Below are 17,154 nucleotides of genomic sequence, written 5' to 3'. Positions count from 1 at the left end.
TTAGTGACCAATGAATTCCAGTAACTAGTGACATAAGGAATGGATACAATATCCCTTTGAAATAAAGCACGTATAGATCTGTTTTTCTGAGGGAGCAAGGATAAACATATTTTCCCTATTGCAGAGTCAACTGGATTAAGCGAGGGTAGGTCAAGAAGGTGAGGTCTGGCTACACCTCTAAATAACATGAGAGTTTCAGATGAAATAGCATCAAAGACTATGGCGAACTCTCTAGGTGTTACAGGGATATTGTAAAGAGATTTTAAAAAATCCTCAATTGAGTAACAATCCTTCTGCATTAAAAAGTTGACTCACCAGCAGGATATGATTATTGAACCAGTTCTTAAAAATTAAAGACTTGTTTCTATTCAAAATGTCCTTATTGTTCCAAATGAAATACCTATGCGGGGAAAAAGTGTGTTTATATATATGAACGACCACGCTAAGAATACTTCTCTATGAAAAGCAGATAATTTTGCAGGAATCTTATCAATGTTATAGTTACAAAGTAACATACAATTGAGGCCACGTTAACTGCACTCAGCACGGCACGCGCGCCTGTTGTGATGTGCAGTTCTCGAACGATTCGTTCTTTTTGAACGACTCTTTTAACTGACTCGAGAGTCGTGATTCATTTTTCTGAATGACTTGTTCATTTTAGTCGTTCATTTGGCTAGTGCTGGCCGCAATAAATCCTACATGATTAAACCGGAAGCAACCCACATATGGACGGTCCATGAATATACGTACAGTATGTGAACATGAGTAGATTACCTTGAAAACAACGGTCGGACATCTTGGACGCAGTCTCAAATTCTTATTACGACTGTTATGCACATTTTTCAATTAACCCAGATTTAATTTTCGTCATAATAAGTAATACAAAACGTAATTAAAAAACGTGTTTAGTGTATTATTATTACAAAAGCATGGCAAGAAAAAAACGTTAGCGTTCTTTGCTTTGTAAAAGTTTTTATTTAGAAGATGAAATGACATTGAGTTGTAAATAAAGAGACAAAAAGCTAACTGAGTTTTCGCCACAAGTTTTTTCCTGTAAAGCTTCTGTTCCTCATTTCACAGACTATCCCATCTGTGGCCTAAAGGCAAAAACAAATGTCCACCTCAGATGTTACAAAAATGATACAGCAGAATAAAATAGGCCGACATCAATGACACTAAGATAAGAGTGTCTGCTAAATGACTAAAATATAAAACATCTCCAAGCTATACTTTAATATAATCTTCATAGATTGGTCATAAACATTTCCACTCTACCCAAACACATGACTGATAAGGGGATGCTGAAGATGTTGTTCTACAGTTCCCAGACACAGAGGTAGGCTACTGCTCTTCACCATTGTTCTCTTGAAATGTACTGTAATTCTAGCTGTCCTACAGCAGGCTTCAGACATGTGTCGTCTTACTGCTGCTTGGAGAAGAAGTCTTTGCTCTTCTGCACATCGGGCTTGATGGTGTCACTTCCTGGTTTCCAGCCGGCAGGACAGACTGAGAGGAAACACCAGAGAAGAAGTGTGAGTCTCAGAACAGTGCAGTATGATAAGCAAAACACACTTTGAACCTGAGCTTCTAACTTTTATACCCTCTGATGATATCTACTATCAGCCTATCATTCCCAGTCCATACAAAACTGGGATGTTACCTCCAAAGGGAGAGTGGTAATAGTGACCTAATTGCTATTCACATAGTGTATGTGACTGCTGATGGTACATAGTAAAATATGCAACCTGGACTCAGGTAACATATCTTTTTTATTTTTAAATTGAACCTTTATTTAACAAGGAAAATCAATTAAGAACAAATTCTTATTTACAATGACGGCCTACTCCAGCCAAACCCGGACGATGCTGGGCCAATTGTGCAACGCCCTATGGGACTCCCAATCACAGCCCGGATGAGATACAGCCTGGATTTCAGCCAGGTACTAGTGATGCCTCTTGCACTGAGATGCAGTGCCTTAGACCGCTGCGCCACTCAGGATAAATTGTTACAAATTTCAATTTGTTGTGGCTAACGTTAGTTAGGTTGCTAACGCTAACGTTAGTTAGGTGGCTAATGTTAGCTAGGCCAGGGGTCAGGGTTAAGGTTAAGAGTTACTTAGGTTAAATGGTTATGGTTAGGGGAAGGGTTAGCTAACATGCCAAGTAGTTGCAAAGTACCAAAAAAGTAGTAAGTAGTTGCAAAGTTGCTAACTAGCTAAAATGCTAAAGTTGTCCATGATGAGATTCGATCACGCAACCTTTGGGACAGTAGATGTTTGTGTTATACATAGGGCTGTGATGATACCAGTATCGTGATATGTTTTCCATGGCAAAAATGAAAACACAATGCAGACCAAACTCTGGTCCTTTAAAAACGTGCTGGATGTAAAATATTGTGTGCTATAGCTTGGAAAATAAATCAATGTGACTCTAGATGACAACATAATGATTTTGTTTCCTACATTAGGGCTGTTTTCCTAAAGAAATTAAATCTGCTTTGTGTTTTGTTTCTTTGCCACGATTAGAGTGACCACATTAAAAATACCCAAATGTGAGACAACAGGATAATTTTGCGGGACAGTGTAGCCTACATGCAAAAAAACATTTGACAGCCGCCACCCCCAGACAAACACACAAATCCCACGCATGGAGCAGTGCAAATGTTTTATGTTCCCGGAGAGCAATAAAACTGACGTCATCGTTTCTCAGTTTGTACCGACAGATTTAGCCTATTGAATATCATTATAGAATATGCAGAAAATGCATCATCCAATCTGCCTATGCCCACACATACTGAATTACTGTTTCGTAAGCAAATTACAGCAGATGGTGTTAATTAACAAACAATTTAGCCTTCCTTTATTTTGTTCCAATCAAAGCAAATTCTGCCTATTTTTTGGGACTCTTCATCTAACCATCTCATAAGAAATTAGGTGGTGTTTTTGGTGTAACAATGACGTTATACAATGCTATTATATTTGGTTATGTTATGTAGAATACAAATGAATCATTATGTTATCTTCCAAGACATTGATTCAGCTTTGATGTAACTTTACTAAACAAGCACCATTGTGAGAAGTGGTGGAGCAACTCCGGTGCGCTCCGGTACAACCCTGCAGTCCACTGAATCGAACAAGCAATTGAAGCGCACCCAGCCTAGTCTATTGCCTCGCACAAATTTTGGTGATGCAGAAACGAGAAACCACATGTGTGGCTGTTTTATGAAAATCTGTGGATATTTAGCCAAGGAAACATTTCTGGTTGGTGAGTTTAGTAGTAGCAAATATGTTGAATGAGCAACTAATGAATATGGAGAGCCTCACAGGTTTGACAAAATTACCTTATCTTTCAATCTAATACGGCTATTTACTTCATCAGATGCACGCTTTTTGTAAGTCGCAAGGCTATCGTCTTGTCTTGCGCAGAATATGAGATCTCAAAAACGATTGGAGAAGTGTTTAACATCACCAGTAGGCTACCAAATCCTAATGATATAATGTATATATTTTCATAAGCGCAACGTGACTGCAAGACCGGTTGGAATGTTTGACTGAAATACGGGACAAATAAACCTTTTTTTCCCTAATGAGTGGTGTTTGAATTTGTTGATAAAATGCAGGACACGATTGTTTGGAAATGCGGGACTGTCCCGCACAATCCGGAACATGTGGTCACCCTAACCACGATACTAATGAGTATTGCGATACTGGTATCGTTCTGGCCCTATTTATATGCCCACCCATCCTCCCCGACCAATCACCCTCCTTTCGATTTTGCCTTAAATAACCTTCTGTCTTATGTAACCATACCAAACATAACATATCATACTAATTTGGGTGTCTCAGATTTTTGTTTACTGTGTTACGTCTACGTCTAGTCTATGAGACCCGGCTGAAATATTGCACTGCAACAAGTTGGGCTAATTCCATGCTGGATAAGGTGGCATGGTTTTTGGAAAACAAAAAGTCAGCAGGGGTAGTCATGTACCTTCTCCGTGTTTGTCAGTGAACTGAAAGGCCTGCACCAGACGCAGGGTCTCGTCAACGGAGCGTCCCACCGGCAGATCGTTGATGGTGATCTGCCTCAAGACGCCCTTGTCATCAATGATGAAGAGGCCCCTGAAAAAGCAAACAGGGAATAAATGGAGTGATTTTTTCTAAACCTACAGGATCAGACATATGTAACGGAGGTGGTTCGGTGAACAATGCTTGCATGATATGTAACCTTGCCTGAAACCTGATGACTTGTGTTAGCTACCAAAACCAATGCCTAGGCTTTAGCTTAGCAGGCTATTAACACAGTCTTGTGTTGTGCACATTACCCGGGTTTGGACCCAGTCGGTCAGAGACACTGAAATTTGACCCTTGAACTTGATCTGTTGTGAACCCACCTGTAGGCGATGCCCTCATCCTCCTTCAACACCCCGTAGTCCGTGGAGATGGAACGCAGTGTGTCGGCTACCAGAGGAATCTTCATGGCACCCAGACCGCCCTGCTTACGAGGTGTGTTGGTCCTTTAAAAACACACACACAAAGAGAGTAAGAGACTGTATTTTTGTTTTGTCTGAAACCAAGCATCCCTGCCAGTCATGGTATGCTGACGGGACAGGGATAGTAGGAAAGGGCTTTTTGTGAGCAGGGGGAACAGAACTGCACTAGCTGCACTGTAACTTATTCTGTGTCACCTAGGGCTTCATTTTCAAAGGGCAAAACAAAATTGCAAAGTGAAAAAGCCTCAAGTACCAAGCAAGATGGCAGAAGTGGGAATCGATAGAGGCACCAATGACCTCACAACCGATCTTCCTAAACTCCTCGGCAGCGTCACTGAAGGCGATGATCTCAGTGGGGCACACAAAGGTGAAGTCCAGCGGGTAGAAGAAGAACACCACATACTTCCCTGCAGGCAGGCAGCACAGGACACAAACACAAGATAGACACACTATTAGACACTTATTGAATTCCAATGGAGCCTGGAAGCAATGAATATATTCAGTGTGCATTCAATGTAACTAATAGGTCATTACTGTAATAATAAACTGTCAAATCGTGAAACCAGCCACAAATCCTAGCACACAGAGCCAAAAAAAGACAGTTCAGGTTCAGAATAGTATGAAGCGTTGTAGTATGCCTACCAACCTCTGTAATCAGACATGCTGATGTCTTTGAACTGGCCGTCTGGCATCACTGCTTTGGCCGTGAAACCAGGGGCCAGATGCCCGATGCGTGCTTTACCTGCAGCCATCTTCACTTTGCCTGAAGAAAAAAAAATCACTTTACCTGTTTCCTACTGTTTATTTTAAATGTATGTAGCTCTGTCCTTGAGCTGTTCTTGTCTATTATTGTTCTTTATTATGTCATGTTTTATGTAGACCCCAGGAAGATTAGCTGCAGCTTTTGCAATAGCTAATGGGGATCCTAATAAAACAACAAAATAACAAATATGTATGCATCAAATGTACAGTATAGCAACATTAACTACTAAATGGCAGTACACAAAAACACTCTGTAAAATAATTGGACATGAAGGATGAACTAGAAAGCTCTCTCCATCCTCTTTCTCTATACATATGTACGATTTTAACTTGATCCTCCTAATGCAGGATAACTTTCTGTAACAACCCCTATAAAAATGTCCATTATAATTATAATCCACATAATAATTATGCAAGATTATTTTTTGCTGCTGTAGCAAACTGGCTCAAATTACGATCGTACATCTGTAGGCATTTTCAACGTTGAAGCTATAAATATAATGTGTACAGAACTGAAAGCAATACAAGGAGGACATAGATTCAAATGAAGAATTCACTTCTTTCATTTCCAACACCTAATCAACAGGTGTTTCCTCAATTAGCATTTATGTCTTTATTTTACGCATCAATCAAAGAGTTCAACTGGTTGTTCTTGCCTGACAAAACTTCACTTTATCACGCACGCAGTCATATTTCCTCAACGTGCATATAGGCAAACTTTCTCTAGTGCAGACAATGTTCTCGAACAGGGCATTCGATTACTTGAGTTCACTGTTCAAGGTGAACTGACGCTCTGGCGCACTTTGGAATTTACTCAGCCAATAAACGCACCGCGATGTTGCCGCGTAGGCCTGTGACAGTCCTTTTTTTTTTTTAAATAGGACATTGATTGTAGTATACATTCATTAAATCCTATATGAAAGTGTCGTTTGCGTTAACTTATTTCATAAAAAATATTTATTCCTGAACTAACTAAAAGTGAAAGCAAAACACGATTGTTTCACAATGATCTGAGTTTTTTTCTCGACAGTGATTTTCCTCATCTTATTTTGTTGTCCAATATTCCATTGAAGAAACGGTGTAGGCCGCCTTGACATCCTCCCCCAAAAAACTATTGTAAAAGCTAAACTGCATTTATTCTGTCGTCAATGGAAATGTCCAATAAATTGAAACCCATAAAATTGCACACAAAGAAAACGAGAAGGCAATAAAAGTGTAACTAAACAGTCATAGTATAACTAAGTTTTGACTTTCTTTTTTTCGTAATAACCGAAATAATTATTTTGCCTACTTTTCAAGTTAAATTCAAAGCGTACAATACACAAACCTCTACTTCGGTCCCACTGCGGCAGCTTGAGAGGAGGAGTGCAAAGAATGAGAAGAATCGCTTGAAAATATATACCGCAGCTCAAATCTCGCGATGTTATAACACCGGCAATGGCCACAGCGCAGTCATCCAGTTGTTATGAGTATTTGACTACCTCACATGGCACCATGACTTTGCACATTTCCTTCCTCATTCCAGTAACCTGCAGTTAAAAACTCGTATGAGTAAGGATGAGTAAGGACTAAAACACAGTAGTAAATAAATTATGTCCCCCACCCTTGTCTTCTCTTATCTTCTTTTCTCATTTCTATTCTTCACAACATGCAAAACTTATAGATGTAAGCCTACATAACATAAGTGACAGTTATTGCATAACATATTGCGGTCAATAATGTCTGATCTCTCTGAGGGTATCTCAGCGGGAGTTGGGATATGCATAAAAAGCATTTCCATATCACACCTCACACATGTACAAGCACCCCCTATTTGATCTTTTGATATCTAAATTCTTATAACCCTACAATTAAAAACTTGATCTTGTCATCTTCAAAGATACTGTATGTTTCTCAGTGATTCTCAGGGAGAGCAGCAGAAGCCCACATCAGCCCCCTCCTACGAGCCCCTATCCTAATCCAAGTGAACAGTCATGCTGGGGTCAATCCGCTCAGGGGTAGGAAACTCCAGTCCTCAGGGCCTGATTGGTGTCACACTTTTTCTCCATCCCTAGCAAACACAGCTGCTTTCATCAAATTGCATTCTAAACTGAAGATCATGATTAGTTGATTATTGGAGGCAGGTGTGTTAGCAAGGCCTGGGGCAAAACTGTGACACCAGTCAGGCCCCCGAGGACTGGAGGTGCCCATCCTGCGTCACACAGTCAGGAAGCTCCCGTCATGTGACCAGTGGTGGAAAAGCTACTCTATTGTCATACTTGAGTAAAAGTAAAGATACCTTATTAGAAAATGACTCACGTAAAAGTGAAAGTTTCACGTAAAAGTGAAAGTCACTCATCTAAAAGTATCTGGTTTCAAATGTACTTACATTTTGTGGTGGTAAAAGTACTAAATTGTCATACTTGAGTAAAAATAAATGCTATAAATCAGATTCTTTATATTAAGCAAACCAGATGGCATGATTTTCTTGTTATTTTCATTACGAACAGCCAGGACTCAGACATAATTTACGAACACAGTACTGGTGTTGAGTCCTCCAGATCAGAAGCAGTGGGGATGACAAAGCATTGTATTGATAAGTGTGTAAATTGGACCATATTGCTGTCCTGCCTGAAATATACAGCTCATAGTGCTGAAAGTAGGCAACTGTCTTCATCTTAATTAAAATTTATATTAACAACAAGAGGTGTTGGAGCCCATTTCTTCCTATTTAAGAAGTAAGAGGTAGGCCTACCTGTTTGACGTATTCATTATCTCCAACACCAAACCATGGCACGTTTCTGTGATCTGTGGTTAAAAATATAAGAAAAAAGGTCCTAAAAATGCTTATCTGGAACATCACAGGGTAGGATTAAAAGTAAGAAAATACAGTGATTTTCTGAACCTGCAACGTGTTTCTAGCCAGAGGGAGAGTATTTTCTTGCTCCTCATGTCACTGCATATCTCAAAATGTTTGAAAATCACTGTTATTAAAATACATAACGTAGAAATGCGTCATTTACACATATGTAGACACTGGTTTGGTGCTGGACCTCCACATCCGGCTTCTTCACCTGCAGGATCGTCTGAGGGGGGGGGAGGGGAGTGCTGAGAAATATTTCTGTCTGTAATCAAGCCCTTTCGTGTGGAAAAACTAATTCTGATTGGCTGGGCGTGGATCCCCAATGTGTGGGCCTGGCTGCCAACTGGGTGGGCCTATGCCCTTCCAGGCCCACCCATGGCTGCACCCCTGCCCAGTCATGTGAAATCCATAGATTAGGGCCTAATTAATTTATTTCAATTGACTGATTTCCTTAACTGTAACTCTGTAAAATCTTAGAAATTGTTGTGTTTATATTGTTGTTCAGTATAAGAAGAGTAGCCAGCAGTTAAACCGTACATTTTTCTGCGTCGGTACTCTGTCTGGGGTGGAAAGGTAGGTCTAACTTTTGAAAGTACTGTGCCTAGCTTCATAATGACCTCTCAGATTTAATTATTTACAAACAGGGACATTTTCATTGCAAACAAGACACACTGATTTGGCATTGCAGAAATATGATAAGATGAATGCATAGGCTTATCTCTCAGACTCTGTTCTTCTTAGCCTGTAATGGTCTGTGGTATTAAAAAAGATTCTGCTAAGGTCTTCAGTCATGTAAATTGATGTAGAATTGCATGACGATTTTCTCCATGTAACCCTTACTATAAATAATGTACACTCCCTTTCTTACACCACTGCATGTGACTCAACACGGACACCCCTATAATCTACACACACACACACACACACACACACACACACACACACACACACACACACACACACACACACACACACACACACACACACACACACACACACACACACACACACACAAATATAATCTACATTATACAGCAGAGGGTGTCCAATTATTACACAACTTTATTGCTCCATGTTGAAATGACACTTAATGACATCCACTCATCTTCAACCTCTGATTGTTTAGTATATTGACCTTCTTCTACTACTACTAGTACTACCAGTGTATGGGCTCACACTAACAATGCCATAGATGGGGTGGTGGAAGACCATTGACCATCTTAGCATACTTACTCTGAGAATTCCAGTCATGATCTGTTAGAATAGCCTCGTATTACCAGACTGATTACAGAATGTAAGCTCCAAATAATTCTGTATGGTTTTACGAGGTTACTGTTGTTAGAATAGAATGGACTAGACTAGAAGATAACTTTATATGCTCTGGAGAGGGAATTTACCTTGCACATAGAATACATCTGTTAGATCTGTGTTGGCATTTAGGGTGGTGGTTAATCGTAACAACATTCTGTATTTAACCACAGAAGGATTTTTCTCAGTTTTACTTCCTCCTCACCCCCTCTACTAGTGCTATGTTGCCTATGTTGGCTTAGTAGTGAAATAAAGACCTTGAAGGTACACACCTAGGTCCATAGTCTGTTACAATATCAAATACCTTAATGGCGGCAGCACCTTGTAATGGAGACATTTTAAGATGAATAAAGTTCATATTTGGTTAAGAGTCATTTTGTGTGTTCTATTTGAGACACTCCTTTGTGTACGGGTTAGATTAGAGAGTATAATAGTCACATGTACAGGGTTGCAGATGTAATTACATGGTACAGTGACATTCTTTAGCGCCACCAACAAAGCAGGACAAAGTAAAATAAAACAATACAAATATAATGCAAATGTAAATAATAATACATAGTGTACATATTAACAACTGTGGGATGGGGGCAGGTTAAATGTCAGTTGAGGGGGGGTGGGGCTGTGTGTAAATGTCCATTTGGGGAGAAGAAGGGAGGACAGGGGGAGCAGATTGCTGACTAGTGGTGGCTATTCAGTATTTTATGATTTTTTAAAAAGCATTATTTAACTAGGCAAGTCAGTTAAGAAAAAAATATTATTTACAATGACGGCCTACCCCGGACCAATTGTGCGCTGCCCTATGGGACTCCCAATCACAGCCAGATGTGATTCAGCCTGGATTCAAACCAGGGACTGTAATGACACCTCTTTCAGTGAGACGCAGTGCCTTAGACCTCTGCGCCACTCGGAAGCCCAATGGGTATGATGGGTTGATGGACACTAGACTTGATACTAGACTTGATACTGAATGTTCATGATTGTTAAGGACTATCTGTTGATTGTGATTGACGCCAGACTGGAGGTACAAGGACCGAGGACACTGATTGTTATTGTATTCTGTGACACTGTGATTCTGTAGCAGCTGATCTTGTGACTTTCTACAAGCCTCTCGGTGGGTGTTTACAGAACATTGGTGCTGTCCCACTGGGCAGACATCAACTCAACTTTCATTGAAATGACGTGGAACAACGTTGATTCAGCCAGTATGTGCCCAGTGGGGTGAGATTTGAATATAAGGACCTGCTTAGAGAAGGCGAGTTAGTCATTTTCTCTGCTTCTGTGCTGGAGGTGTCTCCCTGTTGCAACTTGTAATTTACTTTATTAAAGGGGGCAGTATTCGGAAGTTCGGATGACTGATGAGCCCAAAGTAAACTGCCTGTTACTCAGGCCCAGAAGCTAGGATATGCATATAATTGTTAGCATTGGATAGAAAACACTCTGAAGTTTCTAAAACGGTTAAAATAATGTCTGTGAGTATAACAGAACTGATATGGCAGGCGAAAACCTGAGTAGAATCCATCCAGATTTTTTGTTGTTGAAGTCACAGGCCATTTCAATGCTTGTCTATGGGATATTCAAAGGAATTCCTCCAAGATTGCAGTGCCTATGGCACAGGGTTTCAGGCTTGTTTTTTGAAAAATGAGCAAGTAGTTGTAGTTTTTAAAGATGTCTCTCATTAGGACTCTAGTCTTGTGGCGCGCGTCGATGAGGGCGCGCACTTCGTTATTTATCTCCGGTATTGAACATACTACATTCAGTCTTAAATTTGATTGTTTATTTACATATTAGGGTACCTGAGGATTGATTAGAAATATTGTTTGACTTGTTTGGACGAAGTTTACTGGTAACCTTTGGGTTTCCTTTGTCTGCATGTTGAACGAGTCGAACGGTGGGTTACTGAATCAAACGCGCCAACTAAAACTGACCTTTTGGGATATAAAGAAGGACTTTATCAATCAAAACGACCATTTGTTGTGTAGCTGGGACCCTTGGGATTGCAAACAGAGGAAGATCTTCAAAGGTAAGTGATTTATTTTATCGCTATTTCTGATTTTTGTGACGCCTCTGCTGGTTTGAAAAATGTTTTTAATGCTGGTGTATGTGGGGAGCTGTCCTTAGATAATCGCATGGTATGCTTTCACCGTAAAGCCTTTTTGAAATCTGACAACGCGGTTGGATTAACAAGAAGTTAAGCTTTTAAACGATGTAAGACACTTGTATTTTCATGAATGTTTAATATTACGATTTTTGTATTTTGTATTTCGCGCTCTGCAATTTCACCAGATGTTGTCGAGGTGGGACGCTAGCGGAACACCTAGCCCAAAGAGGTTTTAATGACCACTCTCGTTTCTGTCCACCTATTACACAACAACACTAAGAAATCATGTCTCCACAGTGGTCATGTAGCCTGATCCCAGAGATATTTGTGATGTCAGCTCCTAAGGCCAATGGGACCAGGCTAGTCATTTTCTGCCCTCAGATGAAAAGATGCTACAGAGATTATTGTGTGCAATCTGAAGGGCCCAGTGCCTCCCCTCCCCTCCTCTCTCCTTCACCTCACCCTTCTGCTGAAGTCACTGGGATGATGTCTTTGCATGTCGTTGCCATGGACACCACATGAAGGGCCAGATAGGAGGGGACCAACACAATAAACTCTTATTAAACCTACAGGCAGCAATCGGTGGGCTACAGATCAAATAAAGGCCTGTTCAGCTTTCAAAAACACATTAATATAGACATAAATAGTACGTACCTATATCAACATCACCAAAACACTAATTACATAGTATTTGACTGTTTGAAGCGCACTAAACCTTAAACTGTTCTCTATTCTCATATACTGACTGCCAATGCAAATGTGTTCCTTCTGCTGTTGCTAGGGACCTATAGAGATAAAATGTTATATTATGGGAAGTATGAAGCAACTTATACAGTGGGGGAAAAAATATTTGATCCCCTGCTGATTTTGTATGTTTGCCCACTGATAAAGAAAGGATCAGTCTATAATTTTAATGGTAGGTTTATTTGAACAGTGAGAGACAGAATAACAACAAAAATATCCAGAAAAACGTATGTCAAAAATGTTATAAATTGATTTGCATTTTAATGAGAGAAATAAGTATTTGACACCCTCTCAATCAGAAAGATTTCTGGCTCCCAGGTGTCTTTTATACAGGTAACGAGCTGAGATTAGGAGCACACTCTTAAAGGGAGTGCTCCTAACCGCAGCTTGTTACCTGTAAAAAAGACACGTCCAGAGAAGCAATCAATCAATCAGATTCCAAACTCTCCACCATGGCCAAGACCAAAGAGCTCTCCAAGGATGTCAGGGACAAGATTGTAGACCTACACAAGGCTGGAATGGGCTACAAGACCATCGCCAAGCAGCTTGGTGAGAAGGTGACAACATTTGGTGCGATTATTCGCAAATGGAAGAAACACAAAAGAACTGTCAATATCCCTCGGCCTGGGGCTCCATGCAAGATCTCACCTCGTGGGGTTGTAATGATCATGAGAATGGTGAGGAATCAGCCCAGAACTACACGGGAGGATCTTGTCAATGATCTCAAGGCAGCTGGGACCATTGTCACCAAGAAAACAATTGGTAACACACTACGCCGTGAAGGACTGAAATCCTGCAGCGCCCGCAAGGTCCCCCTGGTCAAGAATACATATACATGCCCGTCTGAAGTTTGCCAATGAACATCTGAATGATTCAGAGGACAACTGGTGAAAGTGTTGTGGTCAGATGAGACCAAAATGGAGCTCTTTGGCATCAACTCAACTCGCCGTGTTTGGAGGAGGAGGAATGCTGCCTATGACCCCAAGAACACCATCTCCACCGTCAAACATGGAGGTGGAAACATTATGCTTTGGGGGGGTTTTTCTGCTAAGGGGACAGGACAACTTCACCGCATTATTTGACGGGGCCATGTACTGTCAAATCTTGGGTGAGAACCTCCTTCCCTCAGCCAGAGCATTGAAAATGGGTCGTAGATGGGTATTCCAGCATGACAATGACCCAAAACACACGGCCAAGGCAACAAAGGAGTAGCTCAAGAAGAAGCACATTAAGGTCCTGGAGTGGCCTAGCCAGTCTCCAGACCTTAATCCCATAGATAATCTGTGGAGGGAGCTGAAAGTTCGAGTTGCCAAACGTCAGCCTCGAAACCTTAATAACTTGGAGAAGATCTGCAAAGAGGAGTGGGACAAAATCCCTCCTGAGATGTGTGCAAACCTGGTGGCCAACTACAAGAAACGTCTGACCTCTGTGATTGCCAACAAGGGTTTTGCCACCAAGTACTAAGTCATGTTTTGCAGAGGGGTCAAAAACTTATTTCCCTCATTAAAATGGAAATCATTTTATAACATTTTTGACATGGGTTTTTCTGTATTTTTTTGTTGTTATTCTGTCTCTCACTGTTCATATAAACCTACCATTAAAATTATAGACTGATCATTTCTTTGTAAGTGGGCAAACGTACAAAATCAGCAGGGGATCAAATACTTTTTCCCCCACTGTACACTGCCATGTACATGTAGACAGGATATTACACACTATGTCATCCAGACTTATATAATTGAGTCCATCAGCTGACTATTTTCCTCACAACAACAAGAGCCTCGTGGTGCTCAACAGCCCCTCTTGTGAATGAAGACAGGTCGGGATGATTAATTTTCACCATTCACCATAGTAGAGCAAAATTGTCAGCTTTCTAAGACCTATGTTTTACTTGAGTGCAATAGATTTTATTTTATTTTATTAATTCGACCATTTAAAAAAACAAGCACACATAAAACTTGAAAAAGCCATACATGCACATGAGTAAAATCATTGAGGATAACACACAATGTCTTGGACTTATTTCCATTGTGGTCCTCTTGAGACAAGATGGCTAGACAAGATCGAACACAGTATGGCAGTGAAATAATAAAACAAAAACAGAGAAGAAGAACATCTATCTCATCATTCCAGTTACATCATAGGGGTTATTCATATGGGCACAGAAGACATCAAACATATTTTTACTTTATTTTTAAAGCTGCCCAGAGAGGACGTTTATTTTATGGGATGAGGCAACTCATTCTATTCTGAGGCTCCAGTATACAAGAAAGTACCTTTCCCAGCATTACTCCTGAACCTGTATAAGCACACATCAGCAACACCTGATCTGGTGCTGTGATTGTGTGCATCCCTAACACGAGGAAAGTAATCACTTACATATCTGGGTGCAGGACCATAAATACTCCTGTAAACCAAACCTAGTCTAATCTGGGACACCCTAGCCTCAACAGGCAGCCAGTTTAGTTCCTGAAAGCAGCTCCTGCCTATGTGAGTACGTGGACTCACCTTCATTACTACCCTGATCAGCTTATTCTTGGCTATCTGGAGCTTCCCCTTCATTAGTTTAGATAAGCCCCCAAACCAGGAAGTACTAGCATAGTCAAAATGGCATTGAATGAGGGCAGTAGTTAGCACTTTCATGGAGTCCTTATCAAGCAGCTTGGACTTTCTAGCCAAAAACGTATTCCTGGCATTAACCTTCCCTAGCACTTTATTGGCCCTGCTCACACCTCCCAAGCTTCCATCAAGGATACATCCCAAGTAGCTAACAGAGGTTTTAGTAGTCAGCACCTCACCCCATAATTCCACACTGATTTCAGAGGACCTACTCAATTTAGGTCTGGATCCAAAAATAATTGCCTCAGTTTTCCCAAAGTGCAGAGATAGCTTATTATCTCCAAGCCATTTGCTAATGTTAGTAAGCTCTGTGCTAAGTATGCTCTCCAACATAATTTTACTTTTGTGAGACACCAGAAGTGTAGAGTCATCCGTATAAAGAAAAAGATGCAAGAACAAGCATCTTTCATATCATTAATATACAATAAAAACAGCAAAGGCCCAAGCACGCTCCCCTGCGGAACGCCCCAACTCATTGGTTTTGCCTGAGACAGTGAACCATTAACCTCTACTACTTGCTCCCTTCCTGATAAATAGGACTTTACCCAGCCTAGAGGGATACTGCTTAACCCCAGTGCCTCCAGTTTGGCGATGAGGAGACAGTGGTTAACTGTATCAAAGGCCTTCTGTAGGTCAAGCAGTACCATTCCACAGAGATTTCCCTCGTCAATCTCTTTCCTGATGAAGTCAGTCAAGTAAAGTAGACATGAATCAGTGGAGTATGTTTTTCTAAAACCCGACTGAAAATCATATGTTAGACCTTGTTTGTTAACATATTCATACATTTGCTCATGTACAACTCTCTCCAGGGTCTTTGATGTTACACAGAGGATAGATACAGGCCTATAATTCCCAGGGTCAGACTTTATCCCCTTCTTATACAGAGGTATAACTTTAGCTTGTTTCATGTCCCTGGGAAAGGTACCTTGTTCAAGACAGAGATTAACGATATGCGTACTACAAGGGCCAATCTGCTCAGTAGAATCTATAAGAAACCTTGCAGGAATATTATCCAGGTCTGTGGCTTTGGAGCATTTAAGCTCTGCCAGCATACTGACTATTTTGGCTGTTGCTACCTTTGCAAAAGAAAAACTGTTTGGATGAACCCCTAACTCTACATAATACTTCTTGACTTGGTTGCTTCCATACAAACCAGAACTGGTGGGCAGCTTGCTAACCAGCTTGCTAGCAACATAAGTAAAAAAAAAGAGTTGAATTCATTGGCATCCTCTGCTTTTTCATATACCATATCCCCCCTGATGTTCAATCCAATACTGTTTAGTTTGTTTTTGGTAGTACTACTACAGCCTAGTTTCTTAAATGATTTCCAAAGCTTTTTAGGGTCATTTTTGTTCTCAATTATTTTCTCAGCAAAGTAACCCCTCTTAGCTTCATCCATCCTGCTCTGTGCTTAATTTATGTGACGTTTATATAGGACAAAATCATGCTGCTCTTGAGAGTTCTTACATTTTTTAAAGGCCTTATTCCTTGCTTGGATAGATTCTAGAATCTCATGATTAAACCAAGGGCTACATCTCTGCTTTACCCTGACCCGTCTAATGGGAGCCATCACATTCACCACATCAAGGAATCTACATTTAAAGACTTCCCAGGCACTGTCTACCCTAACACTATCTAGGACAGGTGACCATACGACACACAATTCACATTTACATTTCAATTACATTTACAATTAACAATAAACATTTACATTTCAATTACATTTACAATGAACAATACACATTTACATTTACATTACATTTACAATTCACAATACACATTTGCATTCTACAATTCATAGGACACAGGGTATTTGAAGAGAAGTATTGTGTTGATGAAGATGTATTACCAAATTGGTGTGATGGGTCTCACTGTGAGCCTGATTGGCGGTGTCATGTCCAGGCCTGCCCTGTGATTGGTTGTTATTTCCAGGCCTGCCCTGTGATTGGCTGTCATGTCTAGGCCTGCCTTGACAAGGCTGTAACAGGGGAGCTAGCAGGGGTTCTTCAGTGAGGGGGTTGATACTAGAGCTCACTTCACAGCAGGCACTGACAGCAGGGCTGCTCTCTCTCATCTCCCTGGACAGAGCAAGAGCAGCAAGTTATTTACAAGGGCCTTCTTCACACCTGTCAGCTCTCTCTGAATGGATCTTGGCCAGGCACATACAGGCCTGACAGAGCTGATGTCTCTGATTTAAATCAATTCAATACAACTTTATTGGTTCCATTAGGACAACTAGTATTAACATTTTGGGACGTGAACCGAGCTGACAAAATGCATCTTGAGAGAAATG

At 40.7% G+C, this 17,154-nt stretch overlaps 1 protein-coding gene across 2 annotated transcripts; it reads right to left on the bottom strand.

The window, feature by feature from the left end:
- Positions 1-955: 955 nt before the first annotated feature.
- On the bottom strand, positions 956-6,739 carry tdx (Peroxiredoxin). Of its 2 annotated transcripts, XM_014140667.2 has the most exons (7): positions 6,578-6,739; positions 5,135-5,251; positions 4,742-4,895; positions 4,390-4,512; positions 3,987-4,117; positions 1,425-1,506; positions 956-1,097 (listed from the first exon to the last, which is right to left on the bottom strand). In XM_014140667.2, the coding sequence occupies exons 2-7, from the start codon at positions 5,238-5,240 to the stop codon at positions 1,082-1,084; spliced, it is 612 nt and encodes a 203-aa protein (XP_013996142.1). In that variant the 5' UTR covers positions 5,241-5,251; positions 6,578-6,739; the 3' UTR covers positions 956-1,081.
- Positions 6,740-17,154: the final 10,415 nt, after the last annotated feature.

This window comes from Salmo salar, chromosome ssa14 (assembly GCF_905237065.1).
Source record: "Salmo salar chromosome ssa14, Ssal_v3.1, whole genome shotgun sequence".
Classification (NCBI taxonomy): Eukaryota; Metazoa; Chordata; class Actinopteri; order Salmoniformes; family Salmonidae; genus Salmo; species Salmo salar.
The sequence above is the reverse complement of the archived record's forward strand: the minus strand, read 5'-3'. Positions and strand labels throughout refer to the sequence as shown.